Below are 26,364 nucleotides of genomic sequence, written 5' to 3'. Positions count from 1 at the left end.
AAACACAGGACATTTTACCATGCTGAATGCTTTAATGGCCTTGTCCCCACAAACTCTATGCATCCCCAAAATGTGGCCTCATGTGGCTTTCATGTCTTCAAGATTGTCAAAGGAAGAGGTACAGAGAAACATCTGTCTATTATGAATAAGAGAGAAATAATTTCAATAAACAGAAACAAACACTGACTTCATGATCAGCTAAAGTACACAGAAATCCAACCTATGTCATCGGACTGGAATGTGGATACTCAACACAACCGACTTCAAACTAAACTTTCACTAAGTCCAGCTTGTTGCTATATGGTCACATGCATCAGGTTTGCCAAAAGTTCCAAATATAGAAATCACATTTTATACCAGTCTTCATGATTTTAAAATATCATTTGAACTCTTAAAGAAAACACGCCAGAGAAAATATGTTCATGGGCCGTATTTGAACAAAGTTTCCCAGTCGCCATTTGGTTTAAACTCTAATATTTCTCCTGATAGAAAATATTGTGGATTAATATCAAACATTCTTCTCATGTTCTCAATTCATTCTCTACTTTAGACCTTCATATATTTTTTCCTAAGACATGGTGTAGTATAAAGAAATTAGCCACTAAATTTCAACATTGAAATACATAAAAAATGAGATAAGTTGCTCCTATCCTCTGTGAAATTTGAAGTACAAAGTTGAGGCAAGACCAACACACACACACACACACACACACACACAAACACACACACACACACTACATCACATACATATCTCTCACTATACACCCCCCACGTGGCATCCCCTACAACATACCATATATATACATCTCATAATACACACACACAACAGAATGCACCCCCACAACATACCACACACAGGCACCTCATACAATCACATCACACACACAATTTTACACATACACAAACAAGTATTCCATAACACACACACACCACACATATACACACATTTCACATATACACCACACACATACCACACATATACACACATTTCACATATACACCACACACACACACACACACACACACACACACACACACAACTCTTGCTTACTCTTCTTAGTAAGAATACAAGAGTTGACAACCTGCAGTAGTCTCCTCTGAAGGGCGACTGCACGTTTGGTCTGGAGGTTCTACAAGACTGCAAGGCAAACTATCTTAGTGCTGTTGGTTACAATGCACAGGGTATACAAATAATCAGTCATAAAAATTTTAGGGAATATTGTTTTGTTAAAGAAATACAATGGATTCATGAAATGTGTGCGGTGGTTCAAACAGAAGCTCAATATTAAACACCTTACTTGATTTAGAAGTAGAAACGTTTTGGAGATTGTCAAGAGTAGGAGATAGCTCAGTCGGGCACTGCATAGTGTCTTAGCTTTGGTTGTCATTTTTAGACAACAAAGATGAGGGGCAGTCATCTCTCTGTTCAGTGCTCACATAGAGGATTGATTTATGCTTCTTTCTGTTGTGTATTTTCAAAATAACAGTCTTATTTAGTGAACACATATTGATTGTGTCAGGAAAATACAGGAAAATGTACAAGACTGTTTTTCTGATGACCAATGAAAAGTAAATATCGAGTTGCTTTGGGTTGGAGTGACAATGTGGTTTACATTTTCTTTGTGATTTAAAGGAGTAATTGCATATTTGAGTTGCATGATTTGGTGCTGTCTTGTTAGCTCTTTTGGATCCATAATCACAAGACAAATGGCAGCCTGCAGATTGATCAAGACGGAGGACTTAGAGAGAGTGGTGCAGAAAGTTTAACAGCTTATTAAAGATTTCATGGATTGGGCTGTTTGCTGAGAGGAGAAAAGCTGTATCTTTAACAGTGAATTAAATTTTCGCAAATAAAAAGAGTCTTTCAACATGGATTCTATTTGCCATCAAAATCCGAACTGTCAGGGTACATTTTCCAAGCTAAAATAGATAATTTGAAATATTTTTTGGAACTAGCATCCTAAATATTTTTATTCAGTTATCTAGAAGTGGGACAGGGTATCATAGAGTTCATTCTTTCCATAAAACTATCTATCGCAAGGGAATTTGAAATTCCCCAGGCCGTGCTGCCAATCTGAAGGACAAAGTCCCCCCAGGGAGGGAATGGGGAGCTCTGTCAGAGCTCGCTTCTCCGTGACACTCTACAGCACAATAAAATAAAAACAAGGTTAAAAACCTCTCACTAAACATCTTTAGTTTCCGCTAAAATACAGCAAAATAAATGTCTTATGTTTTGATATATTCTTGGTAAGAAAATACAATTTTTAGGAAGCCCGGAAAAAAAATAAAAATTTTAACACAACGTTACTTATAAATGAACCCATTTCTTTATGGAAAGACATATTTGTACCTATTACGAGAATGGTAATATGGAATGTTTTTATAATTAATATGTTTATTAAAGTTTAAAATGTTCCGTGGACGAATGCTCTTTATTCTCCAGACTTCACTGAAAATGAACTGAAAAGGAAGCATTTGTGTTTTTGACTTTGCCATGCGCGTACTGTGAATGAGAGGGGAAGACACCTCCAAACACAAGCCACTGCTTTCTGCCGAGTACTGAATATGATGGTGGCAGTTCCGACATGTATCATATACTGCAAGAACAAAGATGAATCCAAAATTTCTCTTTATACAACATACTTGCTTGTCATCTGATGTTAACTTGGAATCCGTATTGATTTTGGCCACACTTTTACTTCCCTGTGAATGTCGAGGTCACCACGATCCTCTCAGCGACAGTCTGATGTTCACTCCTGGCTCTCCAAGTTAGACACAAGAAAACACAGACATTCAGCATTGAGGCGATCAGTGTATTCTGAGCATAGGAAGTTGATCCATCCTGTTCATGCTGAATATTGACGCAGGATGAATAGCTATACTGTCCGTACATGAAAAGGAATAACCTTTACATGTCACCACGAAGATGAGACTAGAGGAGGTTCAAATACTATAATTGTGCATTTCCTACTGGTCTAACACACAAATGTCAATATGACCTAATAAATCATTTGAAAATACCCTAACATGTGGCATCCAAACCTGGGCTCTTCTTCACTGTGTGAGCATGGATGATGGAATATGTCTGCCAAGCTTTATTAAAATTCTACAGTGCACTGATAGCACATCAGCAAATGTCCTTGTCACATTGAATCTTGGAAGATTCAAAGAGCTATCCTGGAACTTTCCAAGTTTGGCCTGTGATATCACAAACCACCTTTCTGCACCCCAAATCTGCTTTACATGGGGACCAAATTACAGAACACCATGTTTCCTGTAGCTTCCTGGCAGGAATGACATGAATGGATTTAGAGAAAAATACCCAAGAATAGAGGAAGTGTTGATGCTGGGAGAAATTCTCAGATGCGTTTTTCTTCATGAAGTCATTTTCGAAGAATTGAGTTACGACCCTGGAATTTTATCTTTTCTGCTTTGAAAGAATTGCGATGTTCTTTAATTGGCAACCAGCAGATGTACCCCATTAGTAACAAAGATATCTTTGTCTGTTTGTAGCACACATTTCCCATTGCCCCAGAGGAGTTCTTAGATGTTAGGGCATAGGCAGATAGCAGACATGCCACTCAAATTGGCTACACCGAGTTCATCGTGGTTGTAAATACAGACACTATATCCTGGGGGTAAAGCCTGGGCAATGAAAAATAGTTTAAAAAAAATTGAACACTGGAAAGATAAAATCCAACTGCACTATTGAAATCAACCAAAGCATGCTGAAAAGTTACCCTTTGTTCACATTGTTCCAGAACAGTGTATCTCAAACTATGCATGTGGCTCAACATAGCTTCAGAATCTTTGATTAAGAATTTATTGCTTCCAAATATGGCAAGGCTGGCTATCTGATCCTACAGAGCAAACCATAATCGAGTTCCCTCTTAAAGATGTGCAGCGTGTGAGTTAAATAGTACTCTACTGATGGTCCTTGCCCGTCACAGAAATAGGAAGTTGCTACAGTGATTTTAAAAAATACTTTCAATTTTCCGCCTTGCAGAATAGGACCGTTCTGTGAACAGACTTTTTTTTTTGCTACTCTGTGATCCTTAGTTTATAGACCACTTCCACATACCATTAACTTCTTAGCCAACGAAACCACTCCTTTCCTGCTAAGCTTAATCAACATACTCATGGCCAAACCTGCTTCCGGCCTTTTCTATTTAACCACTGATTCTGTTGAGCACAGCCCTATTTTCAAAATCTCTCTCTGTTTACCTTCGGGAGGGCAACCTTTTATGGGTCTTTGAATTCATTTTTTTCTGTTCAGAATCCTCTTCAAATACAGAAAGATCAGATAGTTTGTCTGATCCTTGTTTCTTCTTTCCTAGTTAGATGCTACTGTGCTTTTCCAATAGACATTTGTATCTTGGTTGGTAATTCTCACATCCATCAGCTCAATGTTGCTTCTAAATGGAAACAAACCACCTTCTCCAACCTTACTGGACACTGGGCCGCATCTCGTCTGCTCGATAGGGAGTTTGTGTTTCTCTAGAGGGACTCCCCATCTTGATCCACAACTGCTTCTATCCAGAACTTACTGCCTGTCATCTGCTCAGTCTTAAGACCTTCCCAACCTGAATCCAAAGAATTATTTTTCACTTTGCTTATACTCTGTATGGACCATTTTCTCTTTGCTTGTGTAAAGATATCAGAGTCCTAAAGTTCAGAAATGACATGACTCAACTCAACCTCCCAGCCTCTCACCACAGCCCCAGGGCCTGGAGCCCTGTCAAGGAAGAACCAACCCATTGCTCCCATGGAATGGGACCCTCCGTTTTTATATTCATGTCTACTGTCTGTTTTCTTGCTTTCTCCAAGATTCCAAGACACATCTCCTTTATCCTGGATGGCGTGATATTTTACCTGAATTTCACTGTTGTTGGAATTATGACACCTCCTTAAGGGCCAGGGCATTCATTTTCATTCCTTATTGGTCATGTTGTTGGTTCGTGGAGGTGAACTGCATGTGTTTGCCGTTCAAAAGCATTTGAATGGTTCTCTGTACAGAAAGATTGTATTAATTCTATACCTATTAACGTGTGTGTGTGTGTGTGTGTGTGAGAGAGAGAGAGAGAGAGAGAGAGAGAGAGAGAGAGGGAGAAAGGGGGGAGGGAGGGAGGGGGAGAGAGAGAGAAAGAGAGAGAGAGGGGGGGGGAGAAAGGGGGAGGGAGGGAGGGAGGGAGGGAGAGAAAGAGAGAGAGAGAGAGAGAGAGAGAGAGAAAGAGGGAGGGAGGGAGGGGGAGAGAGAGAGAGGGAGAAAGGGGGGAGGGAGGGAGGGAGGGAGGGAGGGAGAGAGAGAGAGAGAGAGAGAGAGAGAGAGAGAGGGAGGGAGAGAGAGAGAGAATAGAGATGCTTGTCATGGAGGATGTGTCAAAAGAAGAGTCAGTTCTTTTCCAATGGATGCAACCCATATCTTAAGGCTTGGTAGAAGTTACCCTTACCTACTGAACCATTCTTAGGTCTTTAAAAGTAAATTACTCAGGCAGAAGAGATTTGTACAAAGTAATTGTTGAACCTTGTGATTTTAACTCGTAAGTCCCACTTAAATCTCCAGGCTTATCTCTTCCTAGCCATTGCTTTGTACTTCACGCCTTAGGATGCCACACACTTGAATCTCATCTTTTCTCCCCATAAGTCACTGGTTTATTATACCTTTTAAGATGTATTTTTATTGGAAATTTTTATTGATTTATATTTTAAATGTTATCCCCTTTCCAAGTTTCCCCTCTGGCAACCCCTTATTCCATTCCCCCTCCCCCTGCCTCCATGAGGGTGCTCCCCTACCTTCCCACCTCCCTGCTTGTTCTGACATTTACCTACACTGGGGCATCGAGCCTTGACAGGACCAAGGGTCTATCCTCTCATTAATGCCTGAGAGGGCCATCCTCTCCCACATACACAGCTGGAGCCATGGGTCTGTCCATGTGTTCTTATCTGTTGGTGGTTTAGTCCCTGGGAGCTCTGAGGGGTCTGGTTGGTTGATATTGTTGTTCTTCTTATGGGGTTGCAAATCCCTTCAACTACTTCAGTCCTTTCTCTTTGAAGCATCCCTTCATACCTCTGCACTACTGCTTAGCTTCTGCCTCTGCTGAAAGCATCCGTAAATGTGTCCTTATCATCTACCAAACAACAGCATAGTCCTCACCATGTCAGTTACAAGCTCAGAGTATACTAAGTTCTTCTCTATTCCTAAAACATTCATTGCGCTGTATTCTCAGAATATGAAAATTGTTTTCATTTCTTATTCTCTCATTAATAGTTGCAAACACATTAATTTGCTTATTCTTTGCAGCTCAAGAAAACAAAATTGCTTACCACATAAAACACACCAAACAAAGGTTTACTGAGAAGAATCTTTAATGTGGCTGTAGTTTCATAAAGACCAGACAAATGGTAAGTTACTGTAGTCATCCATATGAAAGAACCATAAGCAGAACTTGACTGTTGCTGGGGGCAGGAGAGCAAGAGCTTCCGTTCCCAAGCCTTTCTTATTTACAGTCAAGTCCTCCTTTACTCTCCAAAATGAGTAAAATGCTAAAAATGAATTCATCAGGAAGAAAGGTGCCTATTTTAATGGAATTATAATGGTAATATAACTTTAAAATCAAATAACATGATTCAAGCATAAGTTATTTAAAATAGACATAGCTCAAAAAAGAATGAGAAGGAGGCCATGCAAAGAGCTTTTAATGGATTGGAAATTAATGGTTTCATTGACTGCGTCCTTTACTCTCTTACCTCAGTCACTTTCCAATTTTCTATCTCCTTGGCCATCCACCTTTCAAGAAATCTTAAAATTAGTAAGGGATAGAACGACTTTAGTAGAAGTGATCAAGTTCTTTCAATCGGGATCTATCCTTTCTCTTACTTCTCCAGATTCCAAAGTAATCTATCCCATTTGCAATTAGTAGAAGAGGAGAGTTCGATACTGTCCATGACACCTAGATTCTGTTCTCTTGTCATTTCTGAAGCTAATCACAGAACCCAGGACAGGGTAAAACCATCCATTTTCAGCGAATCGCTTTAATACGCCATGCGGATGCTGTGCTTCTTAGGATGAAAGACACTGTTTTAAGAAAGGATCTTTTGGAGCCCAGATACTTTCCACACATGCTGTGTAGATGAGAATGACCTTGAACCCCTTACACTTCTGGCCTCTGCTTCCGAAGTGTTAGATTGCAGATGTGCACCACCACACCAGGCTTTCTTACTATTTTATTATGAAATTATGTGTTAACCCTGTGCAAAGCACCTTCCAAATATAATGATATAATGTCCAATTTTCACAAAACATCATATGACTTCAAGGGCACAATGCTTAGATTGCCTTGAAAGTTGAAATAGGAGAGAAGTGGAACTGGAGGAGAGATGGGAGCGTGCAGGGAGGAGTGGAAGGGGCTGGAGGGTGGAGGAGTGTAGGGAAGGAATTTCAGGGAGAGCTTGGATGGGGTGGAGAGGGTAAAAGGAGGGAAACGGAGGTCAGGATGTAATGTTTGAGAGAAGTATTTTTGAAGTTGAAAATGTAAAAGCATTATTGATAATTTCAAAAGGCATCCCTATTCTAACCCTATATAACACAGGTTTTATTGGTCCATTGAGTAAGCACTGATCACAGAAGCAAATACACAAACCACTGATGAACAGTGAAGAGGATTCATCCATTCAAGGGCTTTTCGTCGTCCTCTTCAGTTCTAGAACACGTCACAGAATCAACTCTATTCAAACATCACCACAGAAAGAAGGGGACTAATAATTCAGATGCTCTTAGGGGTCTTATTTTATATCTTAAAAATTTCCAAACTTCAGATATTAAAATAGAATACAGAGTCAGATGCTCTCAACCAACCATTGTACTGAAAACGGGGCCCCCAATGGAGGAGTTAGAGAAAGGACTGAAGGAGCTGAAGGTGTTTGGAACCTCGTAGGAAGAACATTATTATCAATGAACCAGACCCCCCAGAGCTCCCAGAGTTCCCTGAAACTAAACCAGCAACCAAAGAGGACACATGGAGTGACCCATGGCTCCAGCCACATATGTAGCAGAGGAGGCCCTTGTAGGGCATCAATGGAGGAGAGGCCCTTGGCCCTGTGAAGGCTCAATGCCCCCATGTAGAGGAATGCCAGGGCAGGGAGATAGGAGGGAGTGGGTGGGTGGGGGAACACTCATAGAAGCAGGGGCAGGGGAAGGGATAGGGGATTGCAGAGGACAAATCGGGAAAGGGGATAACATTTGAAATGTAAGTAAAGAAAATATCCAAGCAAAAAGACAAACAGAGTACAATCTCCTCCAGGAATATACTACACAGTGCTTTCTGCGGAGTGGTTATCCACCACGATCAGAGAGGCCTGACAAGATGTTCACTGTGGTCCATGACTCACTTCCTTGACCTCACATTCTACAATCATGACCTGTCAGGAAACAGTCTTCCTGACGCCTGGAACCACGCCTGCCTTTCACAGTGAAGAAAGAAAAGACCAGAGAGACGACAGTGTTTGTCGATGCTTCAGGTGCAATGGATTTCAGCTCTGCTCTTGACTCAATGTCCATAAAATAAATCAATGATATGACTTGCACAGTCGCTGTGACTGCCCTTGGCACAATTCTCAGCTTTTACCAAAGAAAATTATGGGGCTGTGGTGTACGTGTCTGTGCTCATACCTCCATTTGTGAATGTGTGTACATCAGCAGGAGGAGAATCATGGATAGTGTTCCTAAAGCACCGTCCACACATCTGGTTTGGTTTGACTGTTTCTCCCTAGCATAGAACTCACTAACTCAGTTATGATGGCTGCTCAGTGTGCCCCAGAGGACTCCTGCTTCTCACTATGTGTCAGTACTGACGTTAGTTACAGACTTACCCCGCCATCTCCCTCTCAGAAAATGAATAAAGAGAAAAAGTAAAGTCTTCTTGTCTGTAAGTGGCATCACTGTGGACCAGGCAAGACACCAAAGTAATCCCCATATTTGCCTCTGTGAGGACTGACAGAAACTTCGTGTAACCAGACACTCAGTTAAGATCTCTGCTAGGAAACCCTGCGTAATGTGCACGAATCCTGCAAAACCTTTCAGGGTAGCTGTTTGCACCCACGTTTCTGCCCACTAACGGGTGTACAGCTCTTTAGTACAGTGAAGAAGGATGAAAACCTAGTCTGCATCCATTGCTCTAACGTAGTAAATGCTACATTATCAAGGCTGGTTTAAACATTTAGTTTTAGAGTTCTGCCTGCTATATCCACCAAACGTTATTAAGCATAGTCCAGAGAAGGGTTAGCAAGTTAAGGGGTGTGGTGAGGGGAGAGTTTACCTACATTCCTAGCTCACTGATCACAAGTACAGGCAAAACGAGTCACCATTAGACAACGGGTAAAGAATTATTTTTACATTTATTTCTTTGATAGAATAATCTTACATACGTGTGTTACACGGAAACACCATATGTAAGAGAAATAACTTCAAGAGTTCCAGTGGATCTTTCATTGCTCTATGATTACAACATAATTTATTCCATTGTGTGTTTTTCCTCTTACGTCTGAAGTTTCTGAATACATATGTTTATTTATTATTTTTATACTCTCCTGATTAGTATTGCTTAGCTTCCCATTGTTTGTGCTTTGCATAAATGGTATGTCATCTTTGACCATTTGGGTATTTTCTTCTTGAAATGAGATTATGTTTTCGCTCAGTGACCGTGGTGTAGTTCACGTACTTCTGTGCCCCACGTGATGGAATCACGTGGGGAGACCACTGTTCACATTGGATAAATGTGGCAATTGAGATGTTTCTTGTTGCATGTCTGTTCAAAATGCCTTTTTAGGACATTTTTCTACATGTCTCCTTGGACACATATACAGAATTATTCTAGGGAAGAGCGGTAGGCATATGGTATGGATGCATTCAACGAGACAGGTGTTTTCAATTTGTTTAGCTAAAGTAAAGGTGTTATGTTAGGCGTAGAAAAGAAAGAACGATCCTGACACTCCGTATTTTGGCAGCTCTTGGCATACTCAAAAATGGTAATTTATACAGAAAATAAACCCTGGTTCACTGATCACAGCTATTCATTGGAGAATCATAGAATGCTGCATCCAGAGCTTCAGCTGTAGTCAAAATACATTTGCCAAATTTTAAGGCTAGGGAAAGCATCATTTATATCTGCAAAATGGCAAGCACAAGTTTAAAAAATGATTCTGTTGAGGCTAACAAATTAATCTTCAACTCTTTGCAAAGAAATTTCCCTATTATGTTGTCAAAACATTTGTCTCGCCCTCCTGTGTTTTGCCAAACAATTACATTTCCCAGTCAAAACAATTAATTAAAAGCTATTAATGATGCCTTCAAACACTTAAGTTGTCACTGAAAATAAAATGAGACCCTAGAGGGGTGGGATTCTCAAAACACAATGGCAACAGCATCCTATGCCCCAAGAGAACTTTTACCTAGATCTTGAAACTTCTGCCACCATACGATCAACTTCAAGCCCTTCCATTAGCAGAGCATGGAGACACTTCAGATCTGAACAGGGCTTACACTTCAAACTCAATTCTTTCTCTGCCTCTCAATGCAGTTAACCTTAGTTATAATTTACAAAGTGGTTGAAGGTCAGTTATAGGACAAATGGATACATTTCATTTCTTATAGAAGAAAATGTAATATAACAAAAGTATAAAACAAAATGAAAAAAAACATTGAAGTTGGACAAAACAAATTTACATACAGAAAAGAAAGAAAAGAAAATGGAAAAAAGAAAATCGGAAAGTCGCCCATCTATACACTCGGGAATTAGTGGATACATTTCTAATCTACAATAGATTATCTGGAAAGTTCGAAAAAAAGTGAAAAACCCTAAGATTTTTGAGTCATAAATTGGTAGAAATTGCTCAGTTTCTTTGAAGAGAAGTTGCATCTGACTTTCACATACCTTTCACCTACATTCCCATCTCTGGTTACATGTCAGCTTAACTTTATCTCCAACCCAGGTCAGTCAAGCCAAGCTCTGGAGAGGACAGTTATGTTTTACATTATATGAACCACAAACTACATTCCAAACCTCTCCAGTTGTGTCTTAAGGAAAAAGTTGGCTTTGTGGGATACAACTCATGAATTCTTAAAATATCTAAAGGTATCTCTCTATTCGTGGTTGGTCCCTGATGCCCTTCATCAAAAAGACGGACAGGTCAGAGATTGGTAATTGGAGACCCCAGATCACACCGTTCTGTGAAAACCTAGGCAAGAACCCTGCATGGTTACTAGTACCTACCTCTGAGAAACAAGTGAAAACACTCAGTAGACAACCTTCCCTTTGGCTCCTTAGATACTTTACAGGAGAATGAATACTTTTTACCTACTTGGAACCTTTCCAGATCATGATATATGTTGAGTTGAGTCCAGATGTTATTTACACTTAGGCAGAAGCAGCACAAATGAGCAGAACACTGCACACACAGTGCAGGCACTGAATGCTCACACTGAATGCTGACACTGAGTGCTCACACTGAATGCTGACACTGAGTGCTCACACTGAGTGCTCACACTGAATGCTCACACTTAGTGCTCACACTGAGCGCTCATACTGAATGCTCACACTGAGCGCTCATACTGAATGCTCACACTGAATGCTGACACTGAATGCTCACACTGAGTGCTCACACTGAGTGCTCACACTGAATGCTGACACTTAGTGCTCACACTGAGCGCTCATACTGAATGCTCACACTGAGTGCTCACACTGAGTGTGCACACAGATCCGTGCTTCTCACCTCATACTTCATATGTACACTTCAAACTCCAACGAAGGTGAAAGCTTCAGTGACTAGATTTTACCTCGATGTATTGAATCATAATTTAATTACATTTATTTTTTTAAAAGCAAGATATATCTTTGTCAGGGCATATAGAATATACCTTTTGTATTTATTCTTCCTCATATTTAACAGGCCAAAGCTGGGAATAATATCCTCTTGGAGTGCCACTTGACTGCTTTCCTATTAAACCACTTCTAAAAAACTTGTTCCTTCCATAGGTCAAATATTGTTGGTATCCAATAAAAAACTGCACTAAACATCCTTGATAGATGACCTTTTATATCATTTCATTCCTTGTAAAAAATCACTTTAAAAGCATTTTTTAAAAAAATGCTTCCATATGCTGTAACTTTTTAGAAACTGGTAATTTTGTAGAAAGGGATTGCTAGGAGTTTTACAAGTCATTCCATAGAGAAATATTTTTTAAAAATATAGACTATACCGTCTTTGTGCCAAAATGTAAATAATGAGATAGAAAGAAAGAGGGCTGAGCAGATGGCTTACAGGTTAAGCCTGGATGGACTTCCAGAGGCCAATTCCCGGCAACCACGAGGTGGCTAATGACCATCTATAATGTGACCTGGTGCCTTCCTCTTGCCTGAAGGTATACAGGCAGGCAGAAGGAAAGGATGGATGGAAGGAAGAAAAGAAGGAAGGGAGGGAGGGAGGGAGGAAGGAAGGAAGGAAGGTCGAACAACAACAACAAAACATTTCTGGGAAGTACTAAAAAGAAATTAAAAAAAAGAAGAACAAAGAAAGAAAACGCTTGGTGGCTCTTGGCCACACTCCTGCAATAAAAAGTACTGTTTGGCAATAATCTTTGTACAAATATGACCTTCTTTAAGAGATGGAATACCAGCCGACGTTTATATATATTGTTTCCTCTGTACTTCTCATATAAATCATCTTTTAGGCTGTTTGTAGGGCTGACCTCCTAAATGGGCAGGTCCACCTCCTAAGAGCAGTTAAATGTCAAGGCAGCGCGTAAACGAAAGCAGATTTGCTCCGCACAGGAAATGGTCAATGTCGGAAGCCAGTGGCCCAGAAGGATCGCTTGCATTAAAGGTTTACTGACGTTATCCTCAGGGAAAGGCCCTGAAGTGGATGGATTAGTGATTTATCTTTTCCATAAGTCCAACCTGACACAGGACGTGGAATTACAAACAGATAAGCAAAGAACCACCGGGCAGAACCGATACTTTGTATCCACCGGTCCTAAGGTGCTTCTCCTCCCTCCACCCGTGCCAAGCAAGGGCTCCATTCGCACCATTGAGGAGCCCTAACACTGATAAAGATGAGACAGCAAGTGCCCCTATCCTGTGTCTCCCTTCAGCATCTCTGGAGAACATGTCCTTTGTTTACTGGAGGACTAGAGCCCGAGTGGAGCGTCCTGTAACTGCTTATCATCCTCTACACCTGGATGTGGTGAGACCAGTTGTAAGCCATCTTGCTTAAATAGTATCATCCATGAAAACTCACCTACATTGAAGATTGCCAAACCATACGGAATGGCTTGGAATTCCTTTTCTTTTACAAAGGGGGAAAAATCAGAATTAAGCTTGGGGGCGCACTTAATGCCTTTAAGAACAGACACCACTGGGTATTGAATTTTTGCCTTAATTTGTTTTATAAACCTAATTTCTTAAGGAAAAGAAGAACAAGTAGAGAGGCAGCATGCTCTCCGTTACCTTGGAAACTCGGTTGGCAACTTCTCTGCCCACAGTCAGGCCCTGGACGAAGGTGCGAGCCGCAATGAAGGCGCGGGTGACCTGAATCTTCAGTTTCCGTGGCACATCTCCAAAAGGCTTCAGCTGGTCTGTGTACTTGCTTACGCATTCCAGATAGTCCTCGCTGAAGTGATACTGGGGGTTTATCAGCTGGAACATCCGCTCCAGGAGCCGAGCCCAGAAGTCATTGAGCATCTCCTCCAAGTTGACGTTACCCCCTGTGTAGTACCTCTTTAGCTCAGTGAAGAGGTCCTGGAATACCTCCGAATTCTGCATGTACAGCATCCCGTAGGTCCGGACAAACATGTCGTTTAGGGACTTCTCTGCATTTTCCAGCAGCTCTCGGAAAAACTCTGGAGAGCAAATAAGAAACTGTCATAAGCAAACGGATGATCTGTAGAAAAATCTAAGATCACGACTTAGTTTAATAGCCATAACTACTTGTAGATTTATTTTTCTGGTGATGTTTATTTGGTGGCTGTTTTCTTTATTTGACGGTGACTCAAACCTAGGCCCTCGCATATGGTAGGCAAGTGCTCTACCGCTGAGCTGTTTTCTTGTTTCCACACAAGCACTTTGAATGCACAGCTGTTCAGGGAAAACAATCCTATGATTACGTCGTTAATAGAACACTGAGAGCAACGAGCTTGATTTACATGTGTTATTTTCTACTACACAAAGAAAGCATAGGACCCCATGATTTCTAGTTTAAAACACACCATTTAATATTAGGAGATTACCAATTAATGCCTTTCTAAAAATAAACTCAATTGTTCTTCCAAGTATTATTAAATTTTAGAAAAAAAAAATCTCAGGATGTGAGAGAAATTCAACACAAAATAGACCGCAAAGGTTCATCCTTAACATAATAGCCAGTGCACACCAATAAACACACCTCCTCCCCTTCTCCAGTATTGGGATAGCATTAGGTCACAACTCACTTAAACTGCTTGCATTTGGGAAAAGGTGTGCCAAAGTTAATTTACTATTTTGGACACTAATTCTGTCAACCAATCAGCTGACAATGTTCAGAAACACGGGACATTACGTCCCTTAACTCTAAAGCTGTAAAGAACACAATGAAGATGGCCACAATGTAATATGCTCCTGTTAGCGTTTCTAAATTTCCGGGGACACTCACTTAGCCTCAAATGGAGATTACAGGTAGCGGACACAGCAAGCCTTGCTTCCTTCCGGCTGTGGAAAGAGGCAGTTCACGCTCGTGAGAGGTGCACAAGCACAGAAGTCCTTCAAGAACAAGCTCCTGAGGAAAACAGCTCTAAGGTTTCCATCCCATTTTCCGAGTGTAAATTGGGTGAGAAGGGGCTAAGATGAGAAGATCCTTTGAGTTTATCAGGACATGTTTCCAACAGCACGGTGACCGTGCTGCGGTGTCTCATCTCTCTCTGTCCCCGGAAGCTGTGTCCTTTCTCGTAGGTACGAGGACAAATGAAGGCCCACAGACTTCAAGGGCTGCAAGTGGAAACTAGAAAACAACTTTTCTTCGTGAGCCCGGGGCAGTTCTTTCCCAAGCACAGAAAGGAAAGTTGTTGAAGCTTCCTCTGTAGCATCTCTAGAAACTAATTTGGTTTGTTTCCTCAGAAGTTGGCTGGGTGAGAATTGGAGTCTAGAAGTTCCATCCAGATTTATATGTGATCAACGTCTTCGAGATAATTAATTCACGTCTATACTGATCATACCTATTTCATGCAGTTTCAAACAAGGCCAAAGCAATCGAGTGACAGAGGATGTTATTGACTTGACTTTCACGGAAGAAGAATACTTTTGGTTTTTGTATTGGAATTTTATTTTAATAAAAAAATTAACTATTTACAAAATATGCGTAATTGGGAAACTGCTTCCTGGCCCTACCAATGTTAGCTACGTATGACGATTACAATAGAATTTTTTTCAATTTAAAGATTTTAATAAAAAGAGATAATTTTACATAATTTGTAATGTATTTCCCTATAGCTTTTCTTTCTTCACATTACTGCCCGTAATTGAAGACATTCTGTTTGTCACAGAAGTATCAACATTTAAGAGATTAGTTAGTCTTCATGGCTGACAGAACATAATTTTTCTTCAAGCCACGCCACAGAATATATTTTTATTTGTTCCCTAAAAGTAAAATGACTTTGACATATAACTAAGCCTCAATAATAAACAACTAATATTCCTGTTTGGATCAGGACCTATTAGATTATGCATTGAAATATTACAATCACAAACATGTACAATGGTGTATTAACCAAAAATTACAAAAAAAATGATTTAGAAAAGGAAATGGAAAGCACCTTGTTTTAATTATTTTGCACTATACATAGGCATCAAACTATCATCATACTCATAAACTGATACAATGAAAATCTTAGATGAGAAAGCATGGATGAAGAGAGACAAACTTTTTAACTTTAAGGAGGGTTGAAGCAGATAATTACATATATTGTATGCAGCTTTGACTTAAGACTTTATGAAATCAAATGCCTAACAAAACCTTTACAGAAATAGCTACCTAGTTGGTCCTAAAATGGTATAATAAAATTATTAATATTCAATATTCAGGTATAAAAATATCCTAAGCAAAACGTTTTTATCTCGATACCAAGAATACAGACATCTTGGTTGTGCTAACCCAGGAAAAGGGTGAGAGGTATTAAGAGTGTGAAAGAAGATAGAAAGGAATGGGAGAATTAATGAATGGAAGAATACTAATATAATGAGACTAGAATGTATATTTTAATCATGAACTGTGAACAGCTCAGCCATTTGTCTTCTTTTTGATGTCAAATATTATGTTGGATTTTGGAATTACAGCTTAATTTATTGAACACTGTGTAGTGCCTTCTGCAATGAATAGTTAGTAATCAAGAGTGTAGGGTAGTTTTACAAAGAAGAGAAACATTATAGATGTATAGATAGGTAGATAGTAGATAGATCGATAGATGATAGATATTTAGATAGATGGATAGATGATAGATAGATGATAGATAGATGATAGATATTTAGATAGATATTTATATAGATGTTTAGATAGATAGATGATAGATAGATGATAGATAATAGATGATAGATGATGAACAGACAGACAGGTATGGAGGTGTGCTGGAGCATCTAAGTGTAAGTCCATCTTCACCAAAGATGGCAGATTATTTGCCTCCAGAAATGTATTTAATAAATTAAATAGGAAAATATCAATATTTTCCTGGTACCAAGGTTGATGCCAGTAAGGCATTTTTTTTTTCCTCTTCTAACAAGGGAATTCTAACATAGTGGTTATAATCCCACTGTAGAAGTGATTGGATAAAAGAAGATAGTTTTCTTATTCTATTTTATGGTGTATTTTCTTATTTCTAATTAGTGTCATTGTTAAGTACAGAATTAGGCTTCCTATGTGTATAGATATTTGGTCATTCCCAGATTTCTGATGGGGTTGAAGACATTATAGTCTCATAGCCTATCAGGCTGTCTAACTCTAAATATACATATTTTATTGGATAGTTGTCAGGTAGTATACAAGCTAGCCAAGATATAATACAGATTGTAAGACTTTCTTAAGCTGGAATGGATAACTAAATGTTCTGTTTAACTGATATAGTGATGGACTGGGTGTTGAGTATATGGTATGTTTTATAAATTGTAGAATGGTAATAATTGTACTCAATTTATATATAAGTGAAAAGGCTTTTTAACTGGACAAAAAGGGAGAAATGTTGTGGTTTGCCCTGAAGTTATCTGCATTTTGATGCTAATTCCACTGCCCCAAGGACAGCTGCCTATCAAGGACTCAGAACTCAGGTGACTTCACCAGAATCACCTCTCCATTGAATTTGTAAAGTACAGGTGGGGGGCAGGTACAGGATAGAAGGAGGCCTGTCATTGGAGGAGAAGGAAGGATGGGCGGGAGAGAAGTTTGAAGGAAGAGGAGGAGACTAGAGGAAAGAGGAAAGACAGGACAGAGACGGAGAGAGGGAAGAAGCCATGACAGATGATGTTAAGATTCTACTCTGTGTATTTACAGGTTGTTATCAATGTTCCTAAGGGATGGATGGTACCGAGATTGTATGTTTAAGTGGGCAATTATATATTACCAATTAGGTCAGAGAAAAAAAAAGATATTGCAATTTAATCCATGTGACTCAAAAGACATTTTATTAATAAAGCTTTGGTGGTATATGACTATTATCTCAGCATTTGAAAAATTTAGAAAGATCATGAGTTCCAGGTGCGTCTGTGCCTTTTAAAAAGACACTATATCAAAGAGAACACAGTAGAAACGGAGGACAGGTAACGGTCATTAGAGTCTAAGGAACATTTTTGTCTAGGGATGTGCTATCACGTAGAGTTTGCTACTAGCTTGACTGGTCTTCAAGAATGAAGTTCCTTTTGGTTCAAATCATTACATATTTAAGTTAAATATTTTATTCAGAAAGACACCAATATATTGCTATTGCAATATTGGGGAATATAAATTTTAAGTGTGATGAAAATACAGTTCCAAGATAGTGAAGTAAAAATATTTTCCATCGAAGAGTTTCCATATTTTATCTCCCTCAGGCCTGTGGACTTCTGCCTTCGAAAGGTGACTCCGTGAGCTAAGTATTTTCTGCTTGGATGATACTTGTTCCTCAGCAAACAAAACAAAATCGAGGTTTGGAAGACAGTTCTCTCATCTATTTTGCTGATGAAATATTACATCCTAAGACATCAAGGAGAATAAAATTCAGGTGAAGAAAAAAGAAAAGGCAATCTCCCTCACTGTGATCCTTTGTTTAATAGAAAAGGGCAAAGCTCACCTATGAGAAAACCTCCAGTCAACACATATTTTCATCATTGAGAACAAAATGCTATTTGAATTTTCTTTTCTTTCCCATTTGGAAAATATAGATCAAAGGCAGCTCAGGGCTCAGGGTTCAGGGCTCAGGGCTCAGGAAGCTTCATGGGTGCACAAATTACTTTCCCAGCCAGCATTAGCCTTGGGAGGATTCTATTCATCAGGAGGGAGAGCTCCATGAAAATGTCTCCTCTCTGCAGGGCAGGCTGACATGGCAGAGAACACTGATCTTCCGAAAGTAAGGGCATAAAATGCTTACTGCTTGGGAGACCTGATAAGGAGCAAAGCATCAACTCCTAGGTGCCAAGAGATGCCCTACGTACACCTCAGAAAATGTTCAACGGGAGCACCCAAGTGGATGACTAAGGGGAAAACCCCATGCAGAAGCAAAGGAAAGGAAGACAGAGGGAAGGAGGTTGAGACACCTGAACATTCATAAGCTGCGGGACACGGCAGAGTCAAGCCAGGAATGCTGTGATAACAGTGACAACAGGCGTATCCTACGTATGGCAGCATGGAGAGTGTGCAGAAGGGCAAAGCGCACTATGTCATGGTCTCCATTCTTATGCTCCCACAGATGCTTTGTCCTTTAGTTTTGTGTATTTGGGACAGGATTTCAAGAAGCCCTGCTTGGCCTCAGACTCCCAACAGTCTTTACTTGGAGCTTTGGGTGCTAGATCATACCTGGTTCCTTATACTTAGGGAATACTATGTGGTGGGAATGACTCAGGGCCCTCAAGATGGCTCACCAGGTAAAGGAACCCAGGCCACTAAGCCTGACGACTTCACCTTGGTTCTCAGAATCTATGTAGTAAAAGGAGACAAGCACCTTGCTATGCACATAGGTATAGGTATAGGTATGCTACAGACACATACACACACACATACAAACACATGTGCACATGTGCACACACACACAATAAATAATTAAAATAAAGTCATGAATATCAAGCTTAAAAGGAACTTTGAGTATACATTGAGAAATTACAAAATTGTAGAAGTCGTCAAAAAACCCGAAGCTCTGTCACCCCCAACAGCTGCAGCTGCACGTGATTACAGAAACCAGGTGTGCAGAGGTGAGGCCGATCCTGTGCTTTCCTTAATCCCTTCTCTTCCACTCCCTCCTACTAAAATCACGATAAGTCAGACTTTAGCTATGGACAGATGAGGAACTGTCTGGGAGAATAAAATGGCCTTGGAAGGGATGACATATGAATTCTCTGATTCACATCCGCACAGTCCTCACCCACCTCCCCCACAACTTCTTCAACCTTAACTGAAGAGAAGTGTCCTTCCTTATCTTACAGCTAGCCGTCTGTCAGCTCTCAAAACACTGCTTCCTTCAAGAGGCAACCTCTTTCTTACACTATAACAGGATATCTCCGCCAGGAACACGCTGATTCAATTCGTTGCATTAACGGAGGGAAATATGCAATGCCCTACATTTTCATCTGTCTTCAACTTTCAGGATAAACAGACAAACAAGCAAACAAACAACAACAAAACCTCACATGATTCTGCAATGGGCCATGACCTTCCGCTGGCCAGGGGCTGTGATCTTATAAGTAAATAAAGGCAGAGATTGTTGTTGCTTAGGGCTTGAAGATGTCATGCAATGTCACACACAGTATGGCATTTGGCAGTTGGATTCTACTCTTCTACTTCTGGTGTCTCACTGTCAGCACTGTTAAATCCAATTCTCCTTCCCAGGGCACCATGGGATATATAGGACATAATTAGCCTTACTGCCTTCTGGTTACCAGGGGCAGCAAAGCAGCCTTCACTCTGTTTGCCAACAAGAATGTTTACAATGTCCTCTGGGGAATGTGGCCACTCTCTCCACCTTAACCCTACCTGCTCTGGCCAAGAACAGTTTGAGACATTGTCATCCTTGGGGCTTATTTTTTTCTTAAATGACAAGCTATATTTTAAACAAAAGGAAATATAACACAGGTGATATTCAGAAAAAAGATCCTTAGAGGTCAATGTTGAATTTCTATGCACAGTACCTGTTACATAGTCTTAAAAACTGATGAAGGGAATGAATGATTGGAGCTAGCTAGCTAAACTTAAGTATTCATTTAAATGCAACCCGGTTCCAAGTGGGCGGGGAGAGGGAGAGGGAGAGAGACAGAGAGACAGAGAGGCAGTTAGAAACAATATGGTTCACTTCCCTATAGTCCTCCAAAGAAGAGTCTTTTTGCCGATAATAATTTAAACCCTGCCACGTTCCAAGTTCACAGCCATCTGCACATAAAACACATGGTGGCTTCTGTCCCACTGTGACATTATCAGTGCTATCAATAATGCTTTGTCAGACCTTGACCTCTTTCCCAATGCTCGCACTATTCTTAAGCCAGAGCTTGCTTCCATGCATGTGAGTAGTTTCAGCATGTCTCATGAGTTCCGTGTATGAGCTTCTGGACTTCTATGCAGCTACATGCTTGCACAGACAGAATTCTTCCCTTCTTTGGAAAATGTCCTGTATTGAGGAAACTATCTTTAGAGGTTCGATTTCATACTAGTGGTTCAGATAACTAGGACTCTGTCATTATTTAGTTCTTCACAATAAAGTTTCAAAAATCCCTAGCATATAAAGGGAAGAATGAATATCCACTTTGAGTAGATATTCTGCAAAATCATCTCGGGGATTTTCCTTAAACACCATTTAATTTTTGTATGATTCAGACCTTTTCAATACATTTTCAAATATTATGGGTAGAAATTATATACAAGGGAGAGTTAGCATCTATAGTTATTTAGAAACATTGTATGATATAAGTTTATTGCTGATGTTACTTCTGTTTCTTCTAACTCACATTTTCTACTACTCTATATAAACTTATTTCTATGTATTCATGAATTATACTGATTGTGTTGTAACAAGGGTCATAGCAGTTCTTTCTGATTTCAAAGTGACAGAATATAATATTAAAACTATTTGAAGGGGGGTTGGGGATTTAGCTCAGTGGTAGAGCGCTTGCCTAGCAAGTGCAAGGCCCTGGGTTCGGTCCCCAGCTCCAAAAAAAAAAACTATTTGAAGGATTACTGTAATCACATTTCTGTTCTTTAAGTGACAAACTCCTTTAAAATTGAAAAAGAGAACAACAAAATGTATATATTTACCTTTCTCATCTGTCTGTTACAAGTTAGCAGGAAACTAAACATACGAAAGTTTAAGTTAAGATTAAAAGTGAGTTTGGGTCAGTGAATAATGTATATGACCCAGACACAGAGCCTGAGAAGTAAATGGCTTTGCCTTTTAATGGCATATAATTTGGTAAATATATGTCTCACATACTTCTATGTATGTCTGATATGAGTTTGATTATTTATTGTGTTGAAACACAGGAAACACAGGCTTCCAGTGTTAAGAGAAATGCCCAAGATAAACATGAGCTCCAAAATGTTAGAGATGAGTAAGAGTTCCCTGAAGAAAGAGGCTTTGTAGTTTATCTCTAGTCAAATTTTCACAGTGTGATCTGAACAATTAATGGGAAATATTATAAATCCCCAAGAAAGTGGATACAGCTATACTTAAGTTCAAATTGCAAAACATATTCCAACGTTGTACATAAATTATTTACAAAATGATTCATGTGTATATAATTTCTGCCTCTAATATTAATTAGTTGATATAGGTAACTGGAATTGGGAGCATGCTCAGATCTCTAGAGTTCTATTCTCCACAAATAGTTTGCATCAATTAGAGCAGAGACTCAACTGTAAAACCTAAGATTTTTTTCTAGGGTATGAAACTTATCCTAGCTCAGCAAGGGATAAAATATCTAATGAAAATGTGTCTCACTTTATGAAAGATGTAAACATGCATCATTTTATAACAGCACCTATATTATCAATAATATGTAGTCATAGGGATATATTTCATATTAGTGTTAAGTTACATATAAGTCACATCTTCATACTCTGATGATAGTACACTTAAGTCTTGTGACACTGCACTAACATAGCTTAATGCTAATTTTAATTTAGAGAAATGGGATATCATTAAAATAATGGATATCTGTATTGGTTTTTTTTCAACTAAAGAGAACCACAAGGATGAGGTCCTAGCTCTTTTAAGCATGACAAGGCCAAGACAAAGCCATGTGGGAAAAGCCAGGCTACCACCATCAGGGTTCATCTATGGTGATGTACAACTTAACAATAGAAAGAATGAATTTCTAATGATTTTATAAATAGTGAATTATTAGGATTACAAGTGATGGAAATGAGCAGACTGTTGGAACATAAAAATATGATGTCCTAATTCAGGGTTCCCTGAGGGACATTTTCACAAAGGAGGACAGGCTTGTCTTAAACATTATGGGACCCTGAAGATGTGATGCCTATATTACGCCTGTGCTGACTGAGGATCCGGCTAGCAGACAGCGTGCTTGCCGACACTACTGGAACATCACACAGCTGTTTCCTCACCAGAACCCTCCTGACTATTCCATTATTTAGTGACTTCAACAGAAGCAAGCCAATAAACATTGTTCAGGAAGTACTTGGAGAATCTGTTCAGTTTCCATTCAGTGACCACGAGCTAGGGAAAGATGCAAGAAGAAAACCACAAATGATAAACAACATGTAAAAAAAGATCATACGTGGCACCAAAGACATTAAACATACTACACATTGTAGAAAAGTTTTCCTGGACTCTGGGACACGGGGTCATAAATTCTCACTCGGGTGTTTGAAGATACATTCATTAAACAAAGCCTCTTATAGCTTTAATGTTTTTGCAGCCAAGAAGATAGTTGAAACATTAGTCTCTTGACTTTCATGTAAGAGGTTGGAATTTATTGTTTTTTTCTTCTAATATTTTCATGCGTTAGAATGTGGTTTGATAGCTCTGAGGTTTACTCACCCTTACATTCTCTCTTGAAGGTAAACAAAATACAGAAATAAGTTCTTGAATGTTTTAATTTTTAGACAATCTTGTTAGTTTTAATGACTTAAAGGTGAGACAACTTAAATTCTTTCAAGGTTATAGTTCAAATTTCTATAAAATGCCTTAAGGCAAAAACCCAAATTATCCTTGGGATCTAAAATATGAGATAAACCATAGAAGAAATGGTTATCTATCCAACTTTGATGTTAGATTTTAAAAACTCCTTTTAATTTTTGAATTAAAATTTTTCTGAGTGCTTTTTAGACTTCTACTTCTTGTGGTGCAACATGCCTGAGGAACCCTAGGCAAGCACACAGGCATTCAGCCACACCCACTACATTGTAAACTTCCCCTTCATTATAACTAGTAAAAATAAAAATGCATACTTCTTCAATACCTTGCAAATCTGCCAAATGCCCTAAAACAAAATATGGTTTTTCTTTAGAGTGTGATAATTATTTCCATGACATTATAAACATATCAGCCATTCAACAGTAAAACATAATTCAAAACCTACTCTGTATATCAATCTACAAGATTACTTGTCCTATCTTTCTTCCAATATGTGTTGAGAATCCTTAGACATTATATGTTGGTAGAAAATATCATCAACAAATTAGATTTTCAAAAATGTAATTAAACATTTATCGATAGTATAATAGTATGTTAATTTGTTATTAAGGACATCAATTAATGCACAACTAATATTGTAATAATGCATATTTAATGCATTATTCAGGTCAGCTAACTCTGCCATTTTATATTTCCCTAATTTATTTAATCGACTAGACTTTTCCATGAAGACATCTTTAAAGATAAATCATCAGTTTACAACCATAAGTGTTCATTAAAATTAGTCAATACCTTACAGCAAAGTCCCTCAATTTATTACCATTAATGTAAAGTCAGCAGACGAGATTTAATAGCAGACAATTTTTCAGAATCTTGTGTGCAATGCAGGACCATCTGACAAGGGCAGATTTGTGATAAAGAAGCAGGAAACTGTTGACCAGAATTCACATTTCAGGAGGTGAAAAGCTTTCTACACTCAGTGAGCTTTCCCACAGTGGGGGGATAGATGCTTATATCTAACTAGCTTATTTTTCCCAGACATCTTTAAAGTAAGCAAGGCCGATTAGGGCTTCTGTGTTCTCTAGATGATATAGACAAACTCTTAATTCCCACAGTCATGAATTAAGTTTGAAATTTGCTGACAGTTTCTGCTGTAAGGAAACAACTGTTCTGAGCCATGACAAGTACTTCTCTGTCCCTCTAGGCACCGCAGGAAATCAGCAGACACATTCACAGTTCTTTTGCATCATTATATGCTTCTAACTTTGCTCCACAAATACTCTTTAGGTCCTGCCCACAAGGCTGTTTCACTTTTCTCTTAAAGAAGGCATTAATCACAGCCTTAGATTAACCTTTCACACATCTAAAATAGAACTATATTAAAGGCAACTGAAATTTATTCCTGTTTGTTTTTTTCAACTGAAAGAAGTGATTGAATTTCCAAGTGAAGGTGGAAGTTATAGGTGGAGTGGTCCATTCGATGATCTGTGTTCACTGAACACTGTGGAGGAGGACTCCATCGTCAAAGCAGTAAGACTGAGAGCAGGACATGGAGGTAAAGTCATTGTTCAAGTCATCCCAGTGGGGTTATGGACACAGGACATTGAACTTGCTTCATCATCTGTCACGATTGCCTTCAGACAGGTTTTCAACTTCTACTTTCCTTTAAATGCAAATTTACAGGGATGGAGATGTAGCACCATGGTCAAGGGGACTTGCTTTTCCAAGTAGAGGACCAGAATTCAGTTCCCAACACCCACATCAGACAGCTCTGACTGCCTGTAACTCCAGCTTCAAGGTACCTGATGCTCTCTCTGAGTCCCACAGCCCGTGACACATATGTGGCATGCTCTCTGGTGACATGGCCACATACACATAAATTATTAAAAAGGGACACCAACTGGTTATCCAGTTCTAACTGTTCAGCCCTAATAACACACACACAAGTAATATTGCCTAGACTAACAGGTTATATTATTGCATTTAGAAATATATGTTTATTCCTAACATATGTGTAATTTACACACACACACACACACACACACACACACACACACACACACACACACAAGGAAGGAGCCCCAGGATACCAAGAGGCCATGACAGGTTGTGCTCCTTTCTTTTACCTGTAACTCCTCACAGCCACATACAGCCCAGGTAGCCCCCTCTTCACTGACTGATCACTGGATGGCAGGTTGATTCAAGACCATGGGAAGAAAGGAACATGTAGTGTGAAGAAATGAAGAATAAGACTTGACAGTCTCAGGGATGATTAATAGCCAAGGAGGAGAGAGAACACATGACCCAGCGTAAGTAGGGCGACATTTAAGCCTGGAAAACAAACAATAGAAGCTAAAGACTCTGGGGAAGGACGAGCTGTGCAGGCTCAAGGATGCATGAATAATCGCACCAAAGTGTTTTAACTTAAAGCTAAAATTGTATGATACTCTTTCAGTTCAGGTCCATCTGAAACTAGGAGTAGTAGGAGGCTGAGAAATTTACTTTCCAACAGAGGTGTAAAGGAAGGAAATCATACACGGTCAACTGTAACAGTTTTCACCACACTAGTTTGCTTTCCCCAGTGAAGGTTCTCAAATTGAGGCTACCACAAGCCAATACAACTCCAACATTCATTAATATGCAGTCAGCCCAAATAAAAGTCTTAGATACAAATGCCTATAAACCTGAAATTCTTGCTTATTTTCTTCTGGTAGACATTCAGTGAACAGAGTGACTAATTATAATGATGTTCACAAAACCAGCAGTTGGCATCAAAAGAGAGAAAAGTCAACGCCTTCCATTCTCCTCACTTACGTACCCATTGAATCTGTTGGGTAGGACTTGGAGGGAGCACAGACCCAACTCTGTTCTGTAATCTTTAGTGTCATCGGCATCAAGTGACCAGCCTAATGCACACAGATGTCTCAACCCAAAGGTAAGTGTCAAACATTTGATGAAGACAGAAACCATAAAGATCTGAATTATGGTCTGTAAGACATAAGGTATTATAGAAGAGCCAACCA

At 39.4% G+C, this 26,364-nt stretch overlaps 1 protein-coding gene across 2 annotated transcripts in view; it reads right to left on the bottom strand.

Moving 5' to 3' along the window:
• Gpc6 (glypican 6) overlaps positions 1-26,364 on the bottom strand; it is a 997,624-nt gene that overhangs the window by 511,443 nt on the left and 459,817 nt on the right. For both annotated transcript variants that reach the window (XM_003751533.6, NM_001427433.1), the window contains exon 3: positions 13,500-13,891. In XM_003751533.6, coding sequence (XP_003751581.1) covers positions 13,500-13,891 — 392 coding nt within the window. The remainder of the gene's footprint in view (positions 1-13,499; positions 13,892-26,364) is intronic.

This window comes from Rattus norvegicus, chromosome 15 (genome assembly GCF_036323735.1).
Source record: "Rattus norvegicus strain BN/NHsdMcwi chromosome 15, GRCr8, whole genome shotgun sequence".
NCBI classification, from domain to species: Eukaryota; Metazoa; Chordata; class Mammalia; order Rodentia; family Muridae; genus Rattus; species Rattus norvegicus.
Note: the sequence above shows the minus strand (reverse complement) of the source record. Positions and strands in the feature narration are given on the sequence as shown.